This window comes from Moschus berezovskii, chromosome 8 (genome assembly GCF_049115385.1).
Source record: "Moschus berezovskii isolate FMDL1 chromosome 8, NW_MosBer_1.0, whole genome shotgun sequence".
Lineage (NCBI taxonomy): Eukaryota > Metazoa > Chordata > Mammalia > Artiodactyla > Moschidae > Moschus > Moschus berezovskii.
In genome coordinates, this window is record NC_142467.1 from 16,792,112 (window position 1) to 16,812,021 (window position 19,910).

The 19,910-nt window shown below is 37.6% G+C and overlaps 1 protein-coding gene across 2 annotated transcripts in view; it reads left to right on the forward strand.

Annotated features, from left to right (window-relative positions):
- KIAA0825 (KIAA0825 ortholog) overlaps positions 1 to 19,910 on the forward strand; it is a 401,795-nt gene that overhangs the window by 28,432 nt on the left and 353,453 nt on the right. For both annotated transcript variants that reach the window (XM_055429383.2, XM_055429385.2), the window contains exons 3-4: positions 15,201 to 15,369; positions 18,785 to 19,454. In XM_055429383.2, the coding sequence (XP_055285358.2) occupies positions 15,201 to 15,369; positions 18,785 to 19,454 (839 nt within the window). The remainder of the gene's footprint in view (positions 1 to 15,200; positions 15,370 to 18,784; positions 19,455 to 19,910) is intronic.

Genomic DNA, 19,910 nt, shown 5'->3' on the forward strand with positions numbered 1-19,910 from the left:
AGTTCATTCACTGCAATCCTTTTGGCCAAAGATTCTAATAATTCTCCTCATGTTGAAACCATGTAACTCAGATTCGGACTTGAACCCATGGTCTTTTAATTAGAATTACTCACCTGATGTCTGGACTTACTTGTCTCAGGGCAGAAGGAATTCAGTAAGAGGCAAAGTGATAGGCAAGAAAGTAGGCTTATTAATATAGGACACTGGTGAGAGATGCAAGCGGGCAGGCAAGGGGGCTTGGCCCTGAGGATTGAATGGGCTACATTTGTATAATCAAAGAAAAGTAGGGGAGGGGAGAAGGCTGCCTTTTCCCTTGTTCTTCTAGTAAACATCAGACTTACATCACCTTTGTATCAGGCGGGAGAATGTTTGACCCTATGAGGTCAAACTAACTGTCATAGCAATTAGTTAAATCAGCAGAAGGATGGTAACATATCCTAAAATATGTTGAATCATCTCAGGTTTCTGTATCATTAGAGTCTCCTACTTTGGAATGTTGTCCTTCCTTTAAGTTCTTGTCCTTGGTCCTAAGTATCTTTTTATCTTGCTGAACTCAACCAGCAGAATGCAGGCCTCTTTTTTTGTTTCTTTCACTTAATGATCTGGGGTGTATCTTGTGCTTTTATTTATCGTTTTATAGTTAAGCAAGCCTGCTTCATGTACAGCATTCTGATAGGTTTCTTCAGTTCAGTTCAGTTCAGTTCAGTTCAGTCGCTCAGTCATGTCCGACTCTTTGCGACCCCATGAATCACAGCACACCAGGCTTCCCTGTCCATCACCAACTCCCGGAGTTCACTCAAACTCATGTCCATCGAGTTGGTGATACCATCCAGCCATCTCATTCTCTGTCATCCCCTTCTCCTCCCGCCCCCAATCCCTCCCAGCATCAGAGTCTTTTCCAGTGAGTCAACTTGTCTCATGAGGTGGCCAAAGTATTGGAGTTTCAGCTTTAGCATCAGTCCTTCCAATGAACACCGAGGATTGATCTCCTTTAGAATGGACTGGTTGGATCTCCAGTCGTTAACCTGCAGTGATTTCCCAAAGTCCCCTTGGTTTTCCTGTCTATCTGTAATCCCCTCCTGGGACTTCCATAACTACCAGTGTAACTATCCTACTCTGTCCCTATCAGTGTAGGTTACAAATAGGCAAATCACAGTAAAAAATGTCTATTATCAAATGATGTATAGTGTTTCCTTTTTAAAAATTTAAAGTATAGTTATGCACTGTCAGAGAAACTGAACCAAGCAAGTGAAATTTTCCTGCAGTTTTTTCCTTATGTTTAATATGAGAATACAGTTCACTTTTCGTCATAACAATCGGCATCAGTTCAGTTCAGTTCAGTTGCTCAGTCGTGTCCGACTCTCCGTGACCCCATGAATCACAGCACACCAGGCCTCCCTGTCCATCACCAACTCCCGGAGTTCACTCAAACTCATGTCCACAGAGTAGGTGATGCCATCCAGCCATCTCATTCTCGGCATAAATAACTTAAATTCAAAAGATAGCCGATACTCCAAAAATTTTTTCATAAAAAGCAAAAAATAGCATATTGTTCAGTAATTATAATTAAAATTAAAATCTCCCATTCTGGGAATCCTCTCCACGAAGGCCGAAGAGAAAGAAAACTCTTCTGTTATTCAACAGGCTTTAAAGGTCCCAGGCAATCTGCTAAGAGGCTACAAAAGCAGAAAGGTATCCCAGCCCTTTATATAGTCTAGTAGGTACACCCATTATATGTGATACATGTTTTCAGGAGAAACAGTATCTGTTGTAGGGAAAAAATGGAGTGCAGGAGGATAGTCATGTCCCTGGGCCCTAGAGAGTTCCAAGTCCTTGGGACAGCCCACAAAGTAGGATCCTTGGCTTCATGTAGGACAGAATTCAAAGAGCCATAGTAAAGTGAGAGCAGGTGTATTTAGAGAGACAGACCTTCCATAGGCAACGTGGGGTCTCTCAGAAGGCGTAAGCAGCCCTGATACATGGGTTGGTTTGTTTTGCTGGCTGGGTAATTTCATAGGCTAATGAGTGGGAAGATTATTACAAGGATTTTGGGGAAGGGGCAGACATTTCCAAGGACTGGGCCACTTTTTGGTCTCTATGGGCACCTCGGAACTGCCATGGTGCCCGTGGGTGTATCTTTCAGTGTATGTGTGTATGTTACAATAAGTACAATGAGGCTCAAGGTTTACTGAAGTCAAATCTTCCACCATCTTGGGCCTAGTAGTTTTTAGCTGTTTCTTGTGGTCCCCTGTTTTTCTTAATGGTTATATCATTCTTTTAATGGTTGCGCCCTGCCTCCTTCCTTCCTGTTTCATAACCAGCCTTCAAATAGAATTGACAGCACAGTTCTTCACACGTGGTTCATCCTAACTTCACCATGATTAAAAAGCACCTGTGTAAGCTAATTGGCATCATCCTGAGGAGAAGCAAACTTCTCATGTCTTTATGATAAGAAGCAGTTTTGCAAATTTAATCAAGACACCCACTGACATTAGGCTGCTCCTTTTCACAGGCACAGGGAGATGGTTGTCTCCCTTGGTGTTTGTGTTTTGAAAGGATGGCTCCCAGTGTTTTGAGAAAGACGGTCCTGGCTGAGAAAGCTGACAAAAGATCTGTCTAGTCTTCCAAGGGATACATTTCAGAGAGATGAAAAAGTACTTACATTTGCAGTTTCTAAGGTAAATAAGAAAAAAAAGGAGAGGGAAAACTTTTCCCTTATTTTCAATAGAGAGAATTAAGCTTCTTATTTTTATGTGTATATACATATTTACCCATATAAATATATATATATCTTTTTTAAAAATAGCATAATATATCATTTTTAAAAAAGCATGTATATGTGACCTAATCACACTCTAGAGACTGTGTATTATAATTTATATTATATATGTGAATATAAAATCACTATATTAAACCTCAGTATAATTATGTATTTATTTATGTATGTAATATTATATATATGTATATTGCATGATACAATTTCTCACCCAAAGGAACTTATAAATGAAATGAGTATGAGCTTAAATAGATTAACAAGTCACTTATCCTTATTCTAGAGAATTTGTTTTTCACTAACTGATACTAAGAAAATTTTTTAAATTGAAGTACAGTTGATTTACAATGTTGTATTAGTTTCAGGTGTATGGCAAAGTGATTCAGTTATACAGATATAGAGAGAGATGATATTAAAACAAATTTTGAATATTTCCTAAAAAGTGATTTTCTTTGTTCATAATGGCCTTGAGGCTCCATCAGAGCAAATCGCTGAGGGACTTCCCTGGTGGTCCAGTGGTTAAGACTACATTTCCACCTCAGGAGGCATGGGTTCCATCCCTGGTCAGGGAACCAAGATCCCACCTGCCGCAGGGCATGGCTAAAAAAAAAAAAGAGATAAAATAAGAGATTAGAAACAAAACCAAGTCACTGAGCTCTGATGCTTTTGTCATAGATGGTTTCATTTTTTATTTGCTGAACCATCTATAGTTATTTCCTGTCCTACCTGGTCAATAAGAAATCATATTGAAAAGTAAAACAATGATTAAAATAGTGTACTTTGCCTCCATAAATTATTATTTAGGTCAAAATTCAGATGTTAGTATTAAAAAGAAAATATGACATGGAATATAAGGATATAATTTTTGAATTAAAAGTATTTTATTGCCCATATATTAAAACAAACCTAGAGCAAAACCACCTCAAGTGACCATTGATCTTCATGGGGGATAAAATAAGGGAGAGCTGTATATGCCATGTGCTACATTTAGAATCAAGTCTATTTTTCATCAAATTCAATTATGTTTTTATTATACTCTAGAGAATAAACATAATAGTATAGGGTGTATATATTTTTAAAAATAAAACACTGAATAATAACCACGTTTCAGAAGAGTGTAAATCATTTATGCAATCATTTATTGCCTCCTAACAGAATAGCTTTTAGAAAATTGTATGTCATGACGAATCAGTTATGCCACACTTACACTGCAGTAGTTGAATTACCCTTGGCATTTTTGTATTCTAACAGTTCTATTTATCTCTCAGTGGTGTACACTGAATAAGTAATGAGCATCCATATGATATGGCTTTTCCCAATACTTTTAAAGAAGAAAACATTAGTAATTCATTTTTAAAAATGGTATTTTTCCTCACCCTTGAATTTTTAAAGTTGTGTTTCTAGCAGTGACCGTGAATTCCAAGTGTGAATTTCTTCCCTCTTCTTAATATCATCAGGTTTTATGAGCCACAGGGTCTTTTGCTTCCCAAAGCAGTGATTCACCAGAATGGACTAGAATGCCCAGAGGTCACTGAACCTTCACCTGCCCTTCAAGAGAGGCTGTCATTCTCCCAGACCATTTTCACTTTTACATCCTCATTTGCATTCAAGTCAGAGCTAGGTGACTCTGAGGTCTGACAGTGGAAATCAGCGACGGTGAATCACTTACTTCTAACACACATCAGCGTTGGTAGCAGGAAGGTAAACAACCTGCCGAAGAGGGATACTGTGAATGCTGTATCCACAGATTCACCCCAGTAAAAAACCACACGTAGCACCAAAATCTTTTTTGAGCTGAACCGAACTTATTTTTAGCTTAGCATAATACTGAGGCTTAGAAGTTATCTTGGGCTTACAATACATCATGAATGATTTTTCTCCTCTTAATGTTCAGTTGGATAGATATATCATTAAGAGTTTCTTTTGCCTTTCTGTTTCTTAACTACAGACAGTATTTGTGTGTACCTCGCGATGTAAGTTTTGCTGGCACTGTGCAGGATTACTCCCCCCTCCCTTTTTTTTTTTTAAACCTAAGAAAGAACAAGAAGTACTCCCATGGATAATATCATTGGTCTTGATCCAGGAGAGGTTGGGTCAGGGTGGTAGGGGAGGGCGTTAACTTTATATTGTGGCAGAATACTGGATATATGGTTTCTATAAATTTAACCATGCTCTCTGTTTCACGGTGGCTTATGAGACCATTTTCTTCTCATCATGATCTGTCACCATTAGGTCCGTTATTTGAAGTCTAGGATGTTCCTACTTCTTTCTCCAGAGTCCTGTATTGTATGCCCTCAATGCTTTCATTAGACCCCTGCTTCAGGAGACTGAGATAAGTAGCATAGAATGTGGATAAGTAGCTCTATCAGATGATCGTTAAGAGATTCCTTCAGGTAATGCATGCATTTTAGGTGTTCAACAAGTTTTAAAAGTATAACCTTTGTTTTTAGGTGAGTTAGCCTTACCTACTCTTGGCCAAATAGGCCTAAGACAATAAAGAATGACCGTTTGGGACATTCCAATAAGAAATATTATTGTATTATCTTTCCATGGGAAATAAGGAAAAGGAAGTAAGTGTCCTCCTGTCTAGAAGCTATTTTAATAGCAGAAGTGTGAATAATATTGCACTAAGCATGCAGACCTGATAAGGAGATTGAGCCAGCAATAGTAGGCCACTATTCCGCAGGGAGGGTCAGAGTTAATGGTCCGGGGGAAGTGACCCCTAGCCCTGAGACACCAAGCAGGGGTGCCCGGTGAAGCCCGCTCAGCTGTGAGGGCAAGCACGGGGAGGAGAAGCTAGAAGGAGACGGGGGCCTGGTAAGGAGATGGAGCTTGTGTGGCTGGCCCCTCTTTCCTGCCGATGACTACTGCCTCGAGATCTAACTCAGCCCCGACTGCTTTCCCTGGGAAAGGGCCCCGTCAAGGATTTAGCAAAGTCAACGCCTTGTCTACGCCACAGCTTTTGCTAATCACAGCCTTTATTCTAGAATTATGACTAAGAATATCATCTTACGGGACTTGGAAAGGAGTTGGGGAGCCTGAAAGCTAGTATTGTTATCTCCTTTATTTTTGCTTTAAAGGCTAACTGTTATGCACTGTATCCTCATTGCCTAAAACAGTCCTGGCACAAAGTAGCCTAGAAGTTAGACATCTACTGTGTCTGCTTTAGCTAGTGCAACGTTCGATGAGTGGAATGGGATACAAGAAGCTATCATCAAGTGCTAGTTTTCTTTTCCGGTAAGTAGTTTACATTATAAAATAATACATACTCAGGAAGAATGGCAGACAGTAGAGAAAGGCAGATAAAAGGAAAAGTTGGGTATGGAAGGGTAGAGATGAGGAAGTTTTCTAACTCCTCGGACCCTCCTCACCTTGTTCCTCAGAGGTAACTTACACTAATGAATTATTGTAGAACTATCCAGAAATGTTCTTTATATATAGAAGTGTGCACCCAAAAATATATTCTCCTCTTTACACAGATGGGATTTGTGTGTATACTTTCAGTTCAGTTCAGTTCAGTTCAGTCGCTCAGTCGTGTCCGACTCTCCGCGACCCCATGAATCACAGCACGCCAGGCCTCCCTGTCCATCACCAACTCCCGGAGTTCACTCAAACTCATGTCCACAGAGTCCGTGATGCCATCCAGCCATCTCATTCTCCGTCGTCCCCTTCTCCTCCCGCCCCCAACCTTTCCCAGCATCAGAGTCTTTTCCAGTGAGTCAACTCGTCGCATGAGGTGGCCAAAGTATTGCAGTTTCAGCTTTAGCATCAGTCCCTCCAATGAACATCCAGGATTGATCTCCTCCAGAATGGACTGGTTGGATCTCCTTGCAGTATAAGGGACTCTCAAGAGTCTTCTCCAACACCACAGTTCAAAAGCATCGATTCTTCGGCGGTCAGCCTTCTTCACAGTCCAACTCTCACATCCATACATGACCACGGGAAAAACCATTGCCTTGACTAGACGGACCTTGGTTGGCAAAGTAATGTCTCTGCTTTTTAATATACTATCAAGGTTGGTCATAACTTTCCTTCCAAGGAGCAAGCGTCTTTTAATTTCATGGCTGCAATCAGCATCTGTAGTGATTTTGGAGCCCAAAAAAATAAAGTCTGACACTGTTTCCACTGTTTTTCCATCTATTTCCCATGAAGTGATGGGACCAAATGCCATGATCTTTGTTTTCTGAATGTTGAGCTTCAAGCCAACCTTTTCACTCTCCTCTTTCACTTTCATCAAGAGGCTTTTGAGTTCCTCTTCACTTTCTGCCATAAGGGTAGTGTCATCTGCATATCTGAGGTTATTGATATTTCTCCCGGCAATCTTGATTCCAGCTTGTGCTTCTTCCAGCCCAGCGTTCCTCATGATGTACTCTGCATATAAGTTAAATAAGCAAGGTGACAATATGCAACCTTGACGTACACCTTTTCCTATTTGGAACCAGTCTGTTGTTCCATGTCCAGTTCTAACAGTTGCTTCCTGACCTGCATACAGGTTTCTCAAGAGGCAGGTCAGGTGGTCTGGGATTCCCATCTCTTTCAGAATGTTCCACAGTTTATTGTGATCCACACAGTCAAAGGCTTTGGCATAGTCAATAAAGCAGAAATAGATGTTTTTCTGAAACTCTCTTGCTTTCTCCATGATCCAGCGGATGTTGGCAATTTGATCTCTGGTGCCTCTGCCTTTTCTAAAACCTGCTTGAACATCTGGGAGTTCAGGGTTTATATACTGCTGAAGCCTGGCTTGGAGAATTTTGAGCATGACTTTACTAGCGTGTGAGATGAGTGCAATTGTGCGGTAGTTTGAGCATTCTTTGGCATTGCCTTTCTTTGGGATTGGAATGAAGACTGACCTCTTCCAGTCCTGTGGCCACTGCTGAGTTTTCCAAATCTGCTGGCATATTGAGTGCAGCACTTTCACAGCATCATCTTTCAAGACTTGAAATAGCTCAACTGGAATTCCATCACCTCCACTAGCTTTGTTCGTAGTGATGCTTTCTAAGGCCCACTTGACTTCACATTCCAAGATGTCTGGCTCTAGGTCAGTGATCACGTTATCGTGACTATCTTGGTCGTGAAGATCTTTTTTGTACAGTTCTTCTGTGTATTCCTGCCACCTCTTTTTAATATCTTCTGCTTCTGTTAGGTCCATACCATTTCTGTCCTTTATCGAGCCCATCTTTGCATGAAATGTTCCCTTGGTATCTCTAATTTTCTTGAAGAGCTCTCTTGTTTTTCCTATTCTGTTGTTTTCCTCTATTTCTTTGCATTGATCACTGAGGAAGGCTTTCTTATCTCTCCTTGCTATTCTTTGGAACTCTGCATTCAGATGCTTATATCTTTCCTTTTCTCCTTTGCTTCTCTTCTTTTCACAGCTATTTGTAAGGCCTCCTCAGACAGCCATTTTGCTTTTCTGCATTTCTTTTCCATGGGGATGGTCTTGGTCCCTGTCTCCTGTACAATGTCACGAACCTCCATCCAGAGTTCATCAGGCACTCTATCAATCAGATCTAGTCCCTTAAATCTATTTCTCACTTCCACTGTATAATCATAAGGAATTTGATTGAGGTCATATCTGAATGGTCTAGTGGTTTTCCCTACTTTCTTCAATTTAAGTCTGAACTTCGCAATAAGGAGTTCATGATCTGAGCCACAGTCAGCTCCTGGTCTTGTTTTCGCTAACTGTATACAGCTTCTCCATCTTTGGTTGCAAAGAATATAATCAATCTGATTTCGGTGTTGACCATCTGGTGATGTCCATGTGTAGAGTCTTCTCTTGTGTTGTTGGAAGAGGGTGTTTGCTATGACCAGTGCATTCTCTTGACAAAACTCTATTAGCCTTTGCCCTGCTTCATTCCGTGCTCCAAGGCCAAATTTGCCAGTTACTCCAGGTGTTTCTTTTTTTAACATATTTTTAAAAATCTCTCCATATACTGTCAGTTCCCTCTTGATGAGCATTTACATTATTTGTAGTCTTTCTGCTGTTACTGCACACACACATGCATACGTGTGTCCTTCCTTCCTTAGGAAAGGTTATGTGATGGTTTCTTAGACGTTGTATAGTTGGCTGTGATAAGATTGCTCCCCAGCAGGCCTTCCGCTGTCTTCTCTCCTATAAGCAGTGTATGAAACTGTATGTTGTATGCCCTGCCTCCTCACAGTGTGGCCATATGTATTAATTAAACCCTCAGTTTCTAACTTGCAGTCAAATCTGTCTGGCTTAGTGATTGCATATATCTGGGCAATGAAGATAAATATGTAGACTAGATGTGTTCCCGATATCATCTGATTTTCATTATTATGTATGTTCTCCTTCTCCCTTTTCTTTTTCTCAGGAAGAGAACCAAGGGAATCATCCCAAAGTAAATGCTGGTGCAAATTCCTCACTTTTTTCTCCTGATTTCAGTTTGTGGTTTCACTGGGATAAGTCACATTCTGACTTTAGTAACTGCTAAAATATGAAAGCTGGGAAGCCTCCACAGATAAAAAACAAAGCACATGAACTTACTCTTGCTTGTCATGGATGTTAAACTGCCATGACTTTATATTGTTAACAGAGCCCTGTGCCACTTCCATGGAGCTCCTATCTACATTATGGAAAGGGATCCCAAGTCTCATGTAAATTTAAGAGAGAAACTATGCCTTGGTATATGATGCCAGGCTCACTCCAGCAATGTCAGGACTACCCCACCACTGAATGGAAGCTGGCGGGTATTTCACAATTGGTTGACTCTTTTGGAAGTGCTTTAGATTTTTCAGATGGGCACTTGCCCTACACTGGTCTGAACTTTTCTGAAGCAATCTGGATCATTCTAAAGCCTCTGTAAACGTTTGTGGTGAGGACTGGTGAGGATAACTCTGAACAAAAGGTGGATTGACAGACTCTTGGGAGGCTATTTATATAGTCCAGATGAGAGATGATAAGATCCTGAGTCCCTTCTTTCACAATAGGAATGGAAAGGGGAAGATTCATTTGAGACGATTTAAGGAGAATGTTGTTAATAGAATTTGGGGTCAAGGATGTTTTTTTCCCTGAGAGTACAGTTAAAACTTTTGAAATAACTGAAACGTATCTGAAACAGAAAATAGTTTAGCAAAAATATATAAATTTGCTACATTTCATTGAAATAGTTGTATTATAAATTCTTTTCTCAGCCTTTTAAGAAATACGATCTAAAAACATCTTTGGTTCAGGAAAGTAAGTTTTCATTTTGTGGCTGACTTAAGGTTTAACTACATACTGGCTTTTATACATCAGTCTCTTCCCTATTAATTACCGGTTAATTTCGAGGAATTTTAATAATCTCCTTAGATGAGCTAGGTTTATCTAAAAGCCAGAAAACTCTTATTTACTTCACAACTAGTTCTTGGTGTTTTTAAATATATCATAGTATTGAAAAAAACCTTTTCCTTAGACTGAATTTACGTTGGTAAAAAGTATAAACAAGAGCAACAAAAATGTAAAAGCTTTGTAATGTTTGCATTTTCCATATTGCAGATATAGTCTTGAATCTCTGCCATGGCACCTCTACCCTGCTCTAAACAATAAAAAGTCTCATCACCTGCTATGAAAGCACACCTTTATGTCCTCTTCAACCTTTCCGTTGAAGAAGTTCTAGTAATTTTTGCTGGTAGAGCATATTTTTTTCCCTTTGAACTCTTTTGTGTGACTGAATGATAAACACTGTGAGTTTTACATCCTGAAAGAGTTTTCACAGTAAGCTGAGGCACCATGATGGTAGTTATTCTCGTTTCCTCAGTTCCTCTGCTGTCCTCAACCGCACCACCCCCAGTATTAATCAGCTCTCGTGCAGTTGTTGTTTAGTGATGTCTAAACAACACAGGACATCTTTATCCTTTTGGAGTAAGATAGTGCATATATACATACACACATACCTACATGTGTAAATGTGGTTGTGACAAAAAAAAAAAAAATTCATGTTTTTTTATTGTCCAAATAAATGGAGTTTTAAATTGACCCAGCCGCGAGATTAGATGATCAGCACTGAATTCTCAGGGGTCAGGTATCAGGGACTTCTAAGCACACTGATTTGGTTAGTTTTCTTAGAGCATCAATATCCTCGCATATAATCTCCTGTTCTACAGAAAGAAGCCTTTTCTGCACCTCCCAGAGGCACACTGAGTGACTCCCTCCTGTGTACTGCCCCCCCACTCAGCACTTCGTACATGCACACCTCTTATGAAGTTTTACTGAGTGTAATTCTTCATTTACACGCCTGTCTCTCTCACTAGAAAGAATTCCTTTAGGGATGGGACCACGTCTTATTCATGTTTAGGTCCTTAGCATATATCACAGTACCTGCCGCATATTCAGGATTCAGTTAATGTTTATCGGATATGCTTTCATTCAACAAGTAATTTTCTCACTCAAGGAACCTAGGATTGAATGTTGAACGAGAAAATTATATCCTTAAAAAAAAAAGCATGCTGTATGTTACATCTTAGAAATGGTTTATAAATTGATTTACACACAGCCGCTCAGTAATGCATCCACTTGCATACATCATTAACTTGGATAATTCAGAGTCATTATAATTAAACCACATTGGGGTTCAGATTTATTAGGAAGTGTTGAGACATATGAAGAGTCATAGAGACTACTGTGATAAACATTCATGTGCTCATGATGTTGTATAAGGAATAAAACCTTACCTCTACAGCTGAAACTCACTACGTGCATCTCCCCAGTCTCGCCCTACTCCCGTCCCCACCCTGCATTTGGTGGGTGTTTAGGATATTTTCAGTGGTTTTAATATTACAAATAAAGTTAGGAATATGCTTTTAGAAAGTCCTTGCTAAACCAGCTAATGGTGTACGTTTGGGAATTTAAACTATTTAGGGCAGAGATTCTACATAGATATTAGACTTATAACATTTCTGGTCAATAAATGTGTTAATTGGATTTCTATTTGCTGAATTACCTTGGTTATAATTTCACAACTGACCGTGTTTCTAAAGACAATTAGAAGCAAGTTAAGCAGAAAACCAGTTCAGTTCAGTTCAGTCGCTCAGTCGTGTCCGACTCTTCGCGACCCCATGGACCGCAGCATGCCAGGCCTCCCTGTCCATCACCAACTCCTGGAGTTTACTCAAACTCGTGTCCATCTGGTCGGTGATGCCATCCAACCATCTCATCCTCTGTTGTCCCCTTCTCCTCCTGCCTTCAATCTTTCCCAGTGTCAGGTTCTTTTCAAATGAGTCAGCTCTTCGCATCAGGTGGCCAAAGTATTGGAGTTTCAGCTTCAGTTCTACCAGTGAACACTCAAGACTGATCTCCTTTAGGATGGACTGGTTGGATCTCCTTGCAGTCCAAGGGACTCTCAAGAGTCTTCTCCAACACCACAGTTCAAAAGCATCAATTCTTCAGCTCTCAGCTTTCTTTATAGTCCAACTCTCACATCCATACATGACTACTCGAAAAAACATAGCCTTGACTAGAGGGACCTTTGTTGGCAAAGTAATGTCTCTGCTTTTTAATATGCTGTCTAGGTTGGTCATAACTTTCCTTCCAAGGAGTAAGCGTCTTTTAATTTCATGGGTACGGTCACCATCTGCAGTGATTTTGGAGCCTAAAAAACCAAACTCAGCCACTGTTTCCCCATCTATATGCCATGAAGTGATGGGACAAGAGGCCATGATCTTAGTTTTCTGAATGTTGAGCTTTAAGCCAACTTTTCACTCTTATCAAGAGGCTCTTTCATTCTTCTTCGCTTTCTGCCATAAGGGTGGTGTCATCTGCATATCTGAGATTATTGATATTTCTCCCAGCAATCTTGACTCCAGCTTGTGCTTCCTCCAGCCCAGCGTTTCTCATGATGTACTCTGCATATAAGTTAAATAAGCAGGGTGACAATATATAGCCTTGTTGTACTCCTTTTTTATTTGGATCCAGTCTGTTGTTGCATGGCCAGTTCTAACTGTTGCTTCTTGACCTGAATACAGATTTCTCAGGAGGCAGGTCAGGTGGACTGGTATTCCCATCTCTTTCAGAATTTTCCACAGTTTGTTGTGATCCACACAGTCCAAGGCTTTGTCATAGTCAATAAAGCAGAAATAGATGTTTTTCTGGAACTCTTTTGCTTTTTCAGTGATCCAGTGGATGTCGGCAATTTGATCTCTGGTTCCTCTGCCTTTTCTAAAACCAGCTTAAACCAAAATAAAGACAAGTGTCATGTTATTTCTGAAAAGCTAGATGAAGATCTTGCATCATTTAAGTCTATCGATATATAGACCTCATCCCACCCAGGATGACTATCTCTATCAGCAATATCACTGCACATATGTGAAAAATAATGTTACCTTTAGATGTTGAAAAATAATTTTTAAATTATTTTTGACATTAAAGGAAAGAATTGCCAAGTTACATTACAAACTGACATTCATCTTAAATTTTGAAAATACTCATTTCTATAATAATTAGGCAATAAATCTCGAGACTTCAGCAAGATGTACAGACAGTGGTGAATAGCAGAATGACACATTATACAGCTAACTAAAAACAAAATCAGGGAGAGATGAATTCTATCACCTTAAGATTTGTGACAAATGATTTTAAAAGCCAGCTCAACTGTCTTCAGTTTGTATCAGTGAGGGAGGTCTTCTGAAATGCAACTGCTCAATCCCTTTATCAGTGTTTGAACAAATTACTGAAATATCTAGCTCTCTGAAGGCTTTCCTCTATTTTTAAGTTGTAGTTATTGGCCTCTACCCAGATTCAGATGTTAGAGATTAGCCTAAAAGCTGAGTCTTGATTGAAATAGATTTAGGTAGACTGCGGCTGAGCCTGTCCAGTTTTCACATCGCTGCAATCTATTAGGTTTCACTGCATGAGACACAGGAGGATGCTCTAATAAAAAACCAGTCCCTGGAGTCAAGGTGTGAGCTTAGGGCATCGTGTTTCTCAGTACACAGAAGTGCATATGTAAATGTGGAAAATATATGCCAATCTTGTACCAGACTTAGAACTGGTATTCCTGAATAAGCCTGTCTCATCAGAAAACTGAATGGTCTGTGGCCTAAGGAGCTATTGTTTTTCTTGTAAGTTCTTTGTTTTCATGAAAAGGCTTTTGATTCTCAGAATGTATTTGTTTCAAAGTAATTTGGTTTAAATTCACTCATGCTCAGAAGTCTCCTGAAAAGGTTTCCTTAGAATTTTGTGTGCATTTTATATGCAGGCAATACCTTATACGTTGTAAAGAAAAGACTTTCATATGATATTGATTTTAATTATCAGAACTTGGTTTCCAAAGCCTACATGTTTCTGTCACATGTTGATAATGAACAGCAATGATATTTTCAAAAGAATAGCAACCTTTTTGGTAACAGATGTTTCTTTATACTATTAAGAGGCAAATGCATAACTGTTTGAGGTGAAGGGATTGAGCTTCAAAATAACTTTCCTGTTTATAAGCTTTCTTGCAGTTTAGATATGCTGCCATCAGGTGGTAGTAATATGTCATATCCATGTGGCTCCACAAATGGCATTATGCTTAAGGTCATCACAAAAATGTATAATAATTTTAATGGAGATTTGTAAATGAAAATTAAAATAACGTATTACATCTTTTTAGTTTCAGAGCTGAAGACTTTTCTAATGGAGTTTTTAAAACATGTGTGTATTGGTAGATGCAATTGGGCATGTTTTCTCTCTTCGTTTATATATTTACTTGTAAATGAAGAGTTTCATCTTATGTCTTCAAAAATTTTAGAAAATACAGAAAAGTAAAATTAAAAATACAAAATTTTCATCACTCAAAGATAATTGTTATTAACCTTTTGTTTCATTTTCTTCCAGTCTTATTTTTTTTAACATGCAATCTTTAATATATTTTGGGTTTTTTGGTTTTTTTTTTTGTTTGGAGTAGAGTTTAATGGCAGGAAAAGGTACTTAGCTGCAGTAACTGTACATACAGCATGTATCTTTTATAACTTTTAAAACTGTAACTTCTTTGTAACTGTTTTGTGATTTCTTAATTTGGATTGATTGAGGTTTTCCATAATTTAGTCATTCCTATATTAGTAGATAATATATGTTTCTGATTTCGGTCATCAAGAGTGTTTTATCTCTGTCTTCCATCCATTGCCTACCAAGAGAATCATTATTTCATTGCAAATATGCTTGAATTTTTATTTAACACAGATGAATTTCTAATTAATCTTTTTTTAGCTAGATATGTTTCCTTTATTGCATTTGAAATGAAACTGCCAGAAAATTTGAACTTCCAGTTTTTAATGATGAATGAAAATATAGTTTTCCTGTTCCTATTTTTATATCATATGGATGTTTTATAATTTTGTAAATTGTGTGTCACCAGGTACTGCATATAAGCATTTTAGGACCCTGTGATATTATGTGACAGCTCCATTACCTACTTCCTACAAAATAATTTTTTTCTTTTCTTTGATACAGCATAGAACGTTGCATTAAAGAAATACAGTCTGAAGTTAACAAACAGTGTCCAGATGTACAGCTGCGAACGACGACTGACTGTTTTGAATGGCTAAATAATTACAATTATAATTCCTCCAAGTCACTGTCCATTCCCCATGGAGATTTGATAAAATTTCTCAAAATACTGGTAAAAATATATATAATCTTTGTTTTAATGGTGGAGTGGGGTGGGTGAACCTGGACTACATTTCATCCAGTTTCCATATATAAATATTTATTTTATTGACCGTATTAGCCTGTCATATCTAGGGTTTGTGTTTTGTTTTACTTCTCTGTCTGCAGTGGAATCCAGTGAGCTATGTGTTTTTTATTTTCTACTGTGATTTTTATCATAAAATGAAATTTCTATAAGTGGGCGTTAAGCATTATAATTCCTGGGTGACTTGTGGTATGATATTTGCCATATCAACATCACAAAATGTATTGAAATGTACCACAATTGTCCATCAGAAAATTTGGTATTTATTACATTTTGTGTCCATTCACAACTACTCATTTTCCTAGGCTCATTATTAAGCACAATAAGATCAGCATTGATTGTCTCTGTTAAGGAGCCTTGTCCACCACTCCATTCATTCCCAACCTGCAGGCATCTCTAATTCTTTTCAATCAAGGCAGCAATTTCTACAAGACCACTGTTAATTGATGGAATATTATTACATTGGTTACTCTTGGATACTGACCACTCTCTGTTAGAGAGGTTTTTATAGCCTTCAATAAGAATACTTATTTTATTTTACTTATATCTACAAAGGCAGCTAGCTTACAAAATCAGTTTCCTAGGGAAATAGCACAATTATTAGAAAGCAGGATTTCTGTAGCTATGGTTTTAATTTAATTTAGGGGGAAAAAAAGGCACTGTATTTGTCTAAACATCAAACCTTGACTCAGGCAGATGTGGAAAATATCTTGAGGTTGTAGATGGCTTAGGATGACAGAATCAGATGAAAATAATTTTTGGCTGTTATTATTATTGCAGATGTCTCTTTAATGTTTACAGAGTAATAAAAGGAAGAGAAAGGAAGATTATGTGCCCTGAAGGCTTATTCTTTTAAGAAAATCCTCTCACCCATTATCTCTTGAAGGTGGAGCCTTGAAGAATAAATATGGATATAGTTATTCCTTTAATTTCTATTAAGAGCCATGTGTAGTGAATTTCATTAATATTGATGTAATAATGCTTTCTCATTTAATTAAAAGCAAAAGCTTTTAATTATCTTTTAATCTGTCACACATAAGTCATTCTCTATTCACTGCAGGGCAAAGGCCGTCTTAGTTTTGCTCAAATTCATTAGACTGGTAGGCCCCTTCCAGACCTAGGTTTTTTTTGTTTTTTAACATAATTGATCATGTTATTTTGAGAACAGAACCACATTATTAAAACAGATCCAGATTAAAACGACCTTATCAAATTTTTACATGCGGAAAGTGTCAATCTTGACAGTATTTTTTCATACCTCAATTTTTTTTCCCCACAAAATGTTTTTATTTATTAATTATCTAACTATTTAAACAAGGAACAGAGGTTCTCATTATGGCCGTTATATAAACTCATTTTCAAAATTTAAGCAATCAATACCTAACACATGTTTTAAACCTCTGTCATCTATTATTTTTAAATGTTTGCTTGATCAAGTATTTACAGTAATTGACTGATTTAAAGAAACCCACAGTTGAGGCACTAATAAGACCAGTTTTTCTCTACAGAATTTACCATAATGCTGGTGTTCTGGACTCCTGTCTAAGGATATTTATTTTCCTGAAAGTATCAAAAAGAACTAAATAGAAGAAAGAGAAAGCGGAGCTTCAGAAAAGTCAATTTACTTTTTGGTTCTCTAGAGTGTAGATGCGGAGAAGGCAATGGCTCCCCACTCCAGTACTCTTGCCTGGAAAATCCCATGGACAGAGGAGCCTGGTAGGCTGCAGTCCGTGGGGTCGCTAAGAGTCAGACACGACTGAGCGACTTCACTTTCACTTTTCACTTTCACACATTGGAGAAGGAAATGGCAACCCACTCCAGTGTTCTTGCCTGGAGAATCCCAGGGACGGGGGAGCCTGGTGGGCTTCCGTCTATGGGGTCGCACAGAGTCGGACACGACTGAAGCGACGCAGCAGCAGCAGCAGCAGCAGAGTGTAGATGAAAAGAACATGAATGAGGAGAATGAAACCAGACATCCATTCTTGGTTCTGTGCTTTATTGTGGGTGACATTTGGAAAGTAACTTAAACGTGCTATACTTTAGTGTCCTTATCTGTAAATTGGGGTCTTAAGTATCTGCATCACAGAGTTTTCCTTATGAATAAGTCAGAGACTCTAGAGAAAAGTACTTTTTATATAATAAACTGCTATGTGGATATTAGTTATTATTATTTATTACAGATAGAGCATCAAATTAGACATCACAGTGCTTAGAATCACGGGGAGAGAGAGTACCCTAGAATTTGTCTCAGAGGTGTTCATGATTCTGAGTCACAAATACCTCTGTTACCTTTGTCAATAAGAAATTTCAAAGCTGGACTGATTTTAGACCACTTGAACCTTGCTTCCATTTAAAAAAAAAAAAAACGGCTTGTTGCTACTTAGAGAATAGAAGCTAATGTCTGTACTTCCTGAAACAGACATTAGGAGAGTCAGCATGTAAAGAGAATTTGTGCTTTAATTCAAAGTCCAAAAAGAAAGTAATTTTTTTGTTCCTTTTCTATTCTTAATTATTACCTACAATTGTTTCTGTCAGTTAACACAGAAAGTGTAAAAAAAAATTTTCATATCTTTTGAAGAACAATTCTGAGAGTATTTTTTTCTCATTTTGAGTTAGTTATTTCTTTGGAGAGAACTGAAATATTCTCAGTCTAATTTCCAAAGTAAAACCTTTCTTAACGTGACTCAAAAAGAAATTTAAATGAAAGTTAAAATCTTCCAATGTATTAAACTATATTTCTAAGGATGGCAGCTATTAGTAAGCCCTAGGTATAATACTTTGTTTAAAGGTCTCCATTCTCTCTCTGTTCATTTGGGGTTTTATAATAATACGTATACTCATTCAGTCATGATATTTATCTGCTGCTGCTGCTGCTAAGTCACTTCAGTCGTGTCCGACTCTGTGCGACCCCATAGACGGCAGCCCACCAGGCTCCCCCTAGGTATTAATTAAGGGTGTCATCTTGAATTTACTTTTTCTTCGGGGTACATTTCAGTTGATATTTTACTGTAGATTTTTATTTATAATTTTTAAGCTAATGCTTCCATATAGTTCAGGTTATATCAGGAATGGATAACAATGAAGAAAAAACTGTGTGTCTAGAAATCTAATTGAAAAATTCGCTCATCATCTAGGCTTTACAAAACTTAACAGACTACAAAGCTAATATTCTAAAATGTCTGAACTGATTAAATTTCAAAGGCAAAAAAAATTTTTTTTTAAATCCTAGTATTGATTCTTGAATTGAAATAAATTATGAAATTCTGTATAACTGATTTTAGAAATCATTTTCTCTTTCTACTCTTATAATCACATTTCTAACATTATGATTTACTTTTATTAGCAAGATTTGTTGAAGAATGAACAAAATCAAGAAGAAATGGTATTGAATTTACTTTGGGACCTCTCCTGCCAGAGCAGTGTTTCATTCCCGTCCACTGTAAGTGGAGCATCTTTGCATTTCCTCTCTAGGACTTCTCTTCATTCTGTTGAAGATCATTCCTCAATGGACGTAAAGTCTGTATGGGATGATATAAGACTACATCTTCGACGCTTCTTAGTGAACAAATTACAAAGCCACAATGAAATAAACAATTCACAGCAAAAAATTTTGTTGAAAAATCAGTGCATACAGCAACTCTTATTTCTTTATCCAGAATCAGAAGTTACAAGCAAGTACCAAAGCATACAGAATAAACTGTTGACCAAACTTCTGCAGAACTGTTTTCCTTCTTTTAGCAGAGAATCAAATTTAGACATAATGGCTGATAGATACCAAGGTACAATGCTTAAGTTATACTCAATGATAAAAGAGGATTTTAACACACTACATGAAATTTTAGCTCCATCCTCAACAGTGAAATTCATTAAAGAAACTTACCTGGATACTGTTACAGAAGAAATGGCAAAATTTCTTGAAAATTTTTGTGAGCTGCAGTTCAAAGAAAGTGCTGTCCATGTGGTTAAAATAAGCAAGAGCTCCAGCAGGCATAGAGGAACAGTGCATGCTTTGGGTTAGTGATTTTTTTTAAATTTCTGTTTGGTTAGCTTAAACCTTTTAGAATCTTTAATTTTCTAACTTTTCTATTTGGTTAAACTTAATTGCAAACTTGAAAATAAATCAGAAAATAAATGTAAAAATTTCCACTTCACATTTCTTTTACGCTTTTCTTTTTCTATAAGTATACTAATAGAAGTGTTTTCTTTCCTGTCATTAAATTGTTAAAGATATTGGAATGTAAGTCAGAAATATTACCAGTAAGACTTTTAGTTTTCTAATCACATAAATTACTGGATGAAACATTTAACTCATTGTATCTTCCAAGGCTGAAGCATTAAGGAAAGAGAATGGTTGAACATTTTTTGACATTTTCACTAATTAAGATTGGAAGTTTAAAATTCTGACATTTTAGTCAGCCGATGCCAATACAGACGTATTATGAAATGCTAATTATAAAATTCTATGTTAT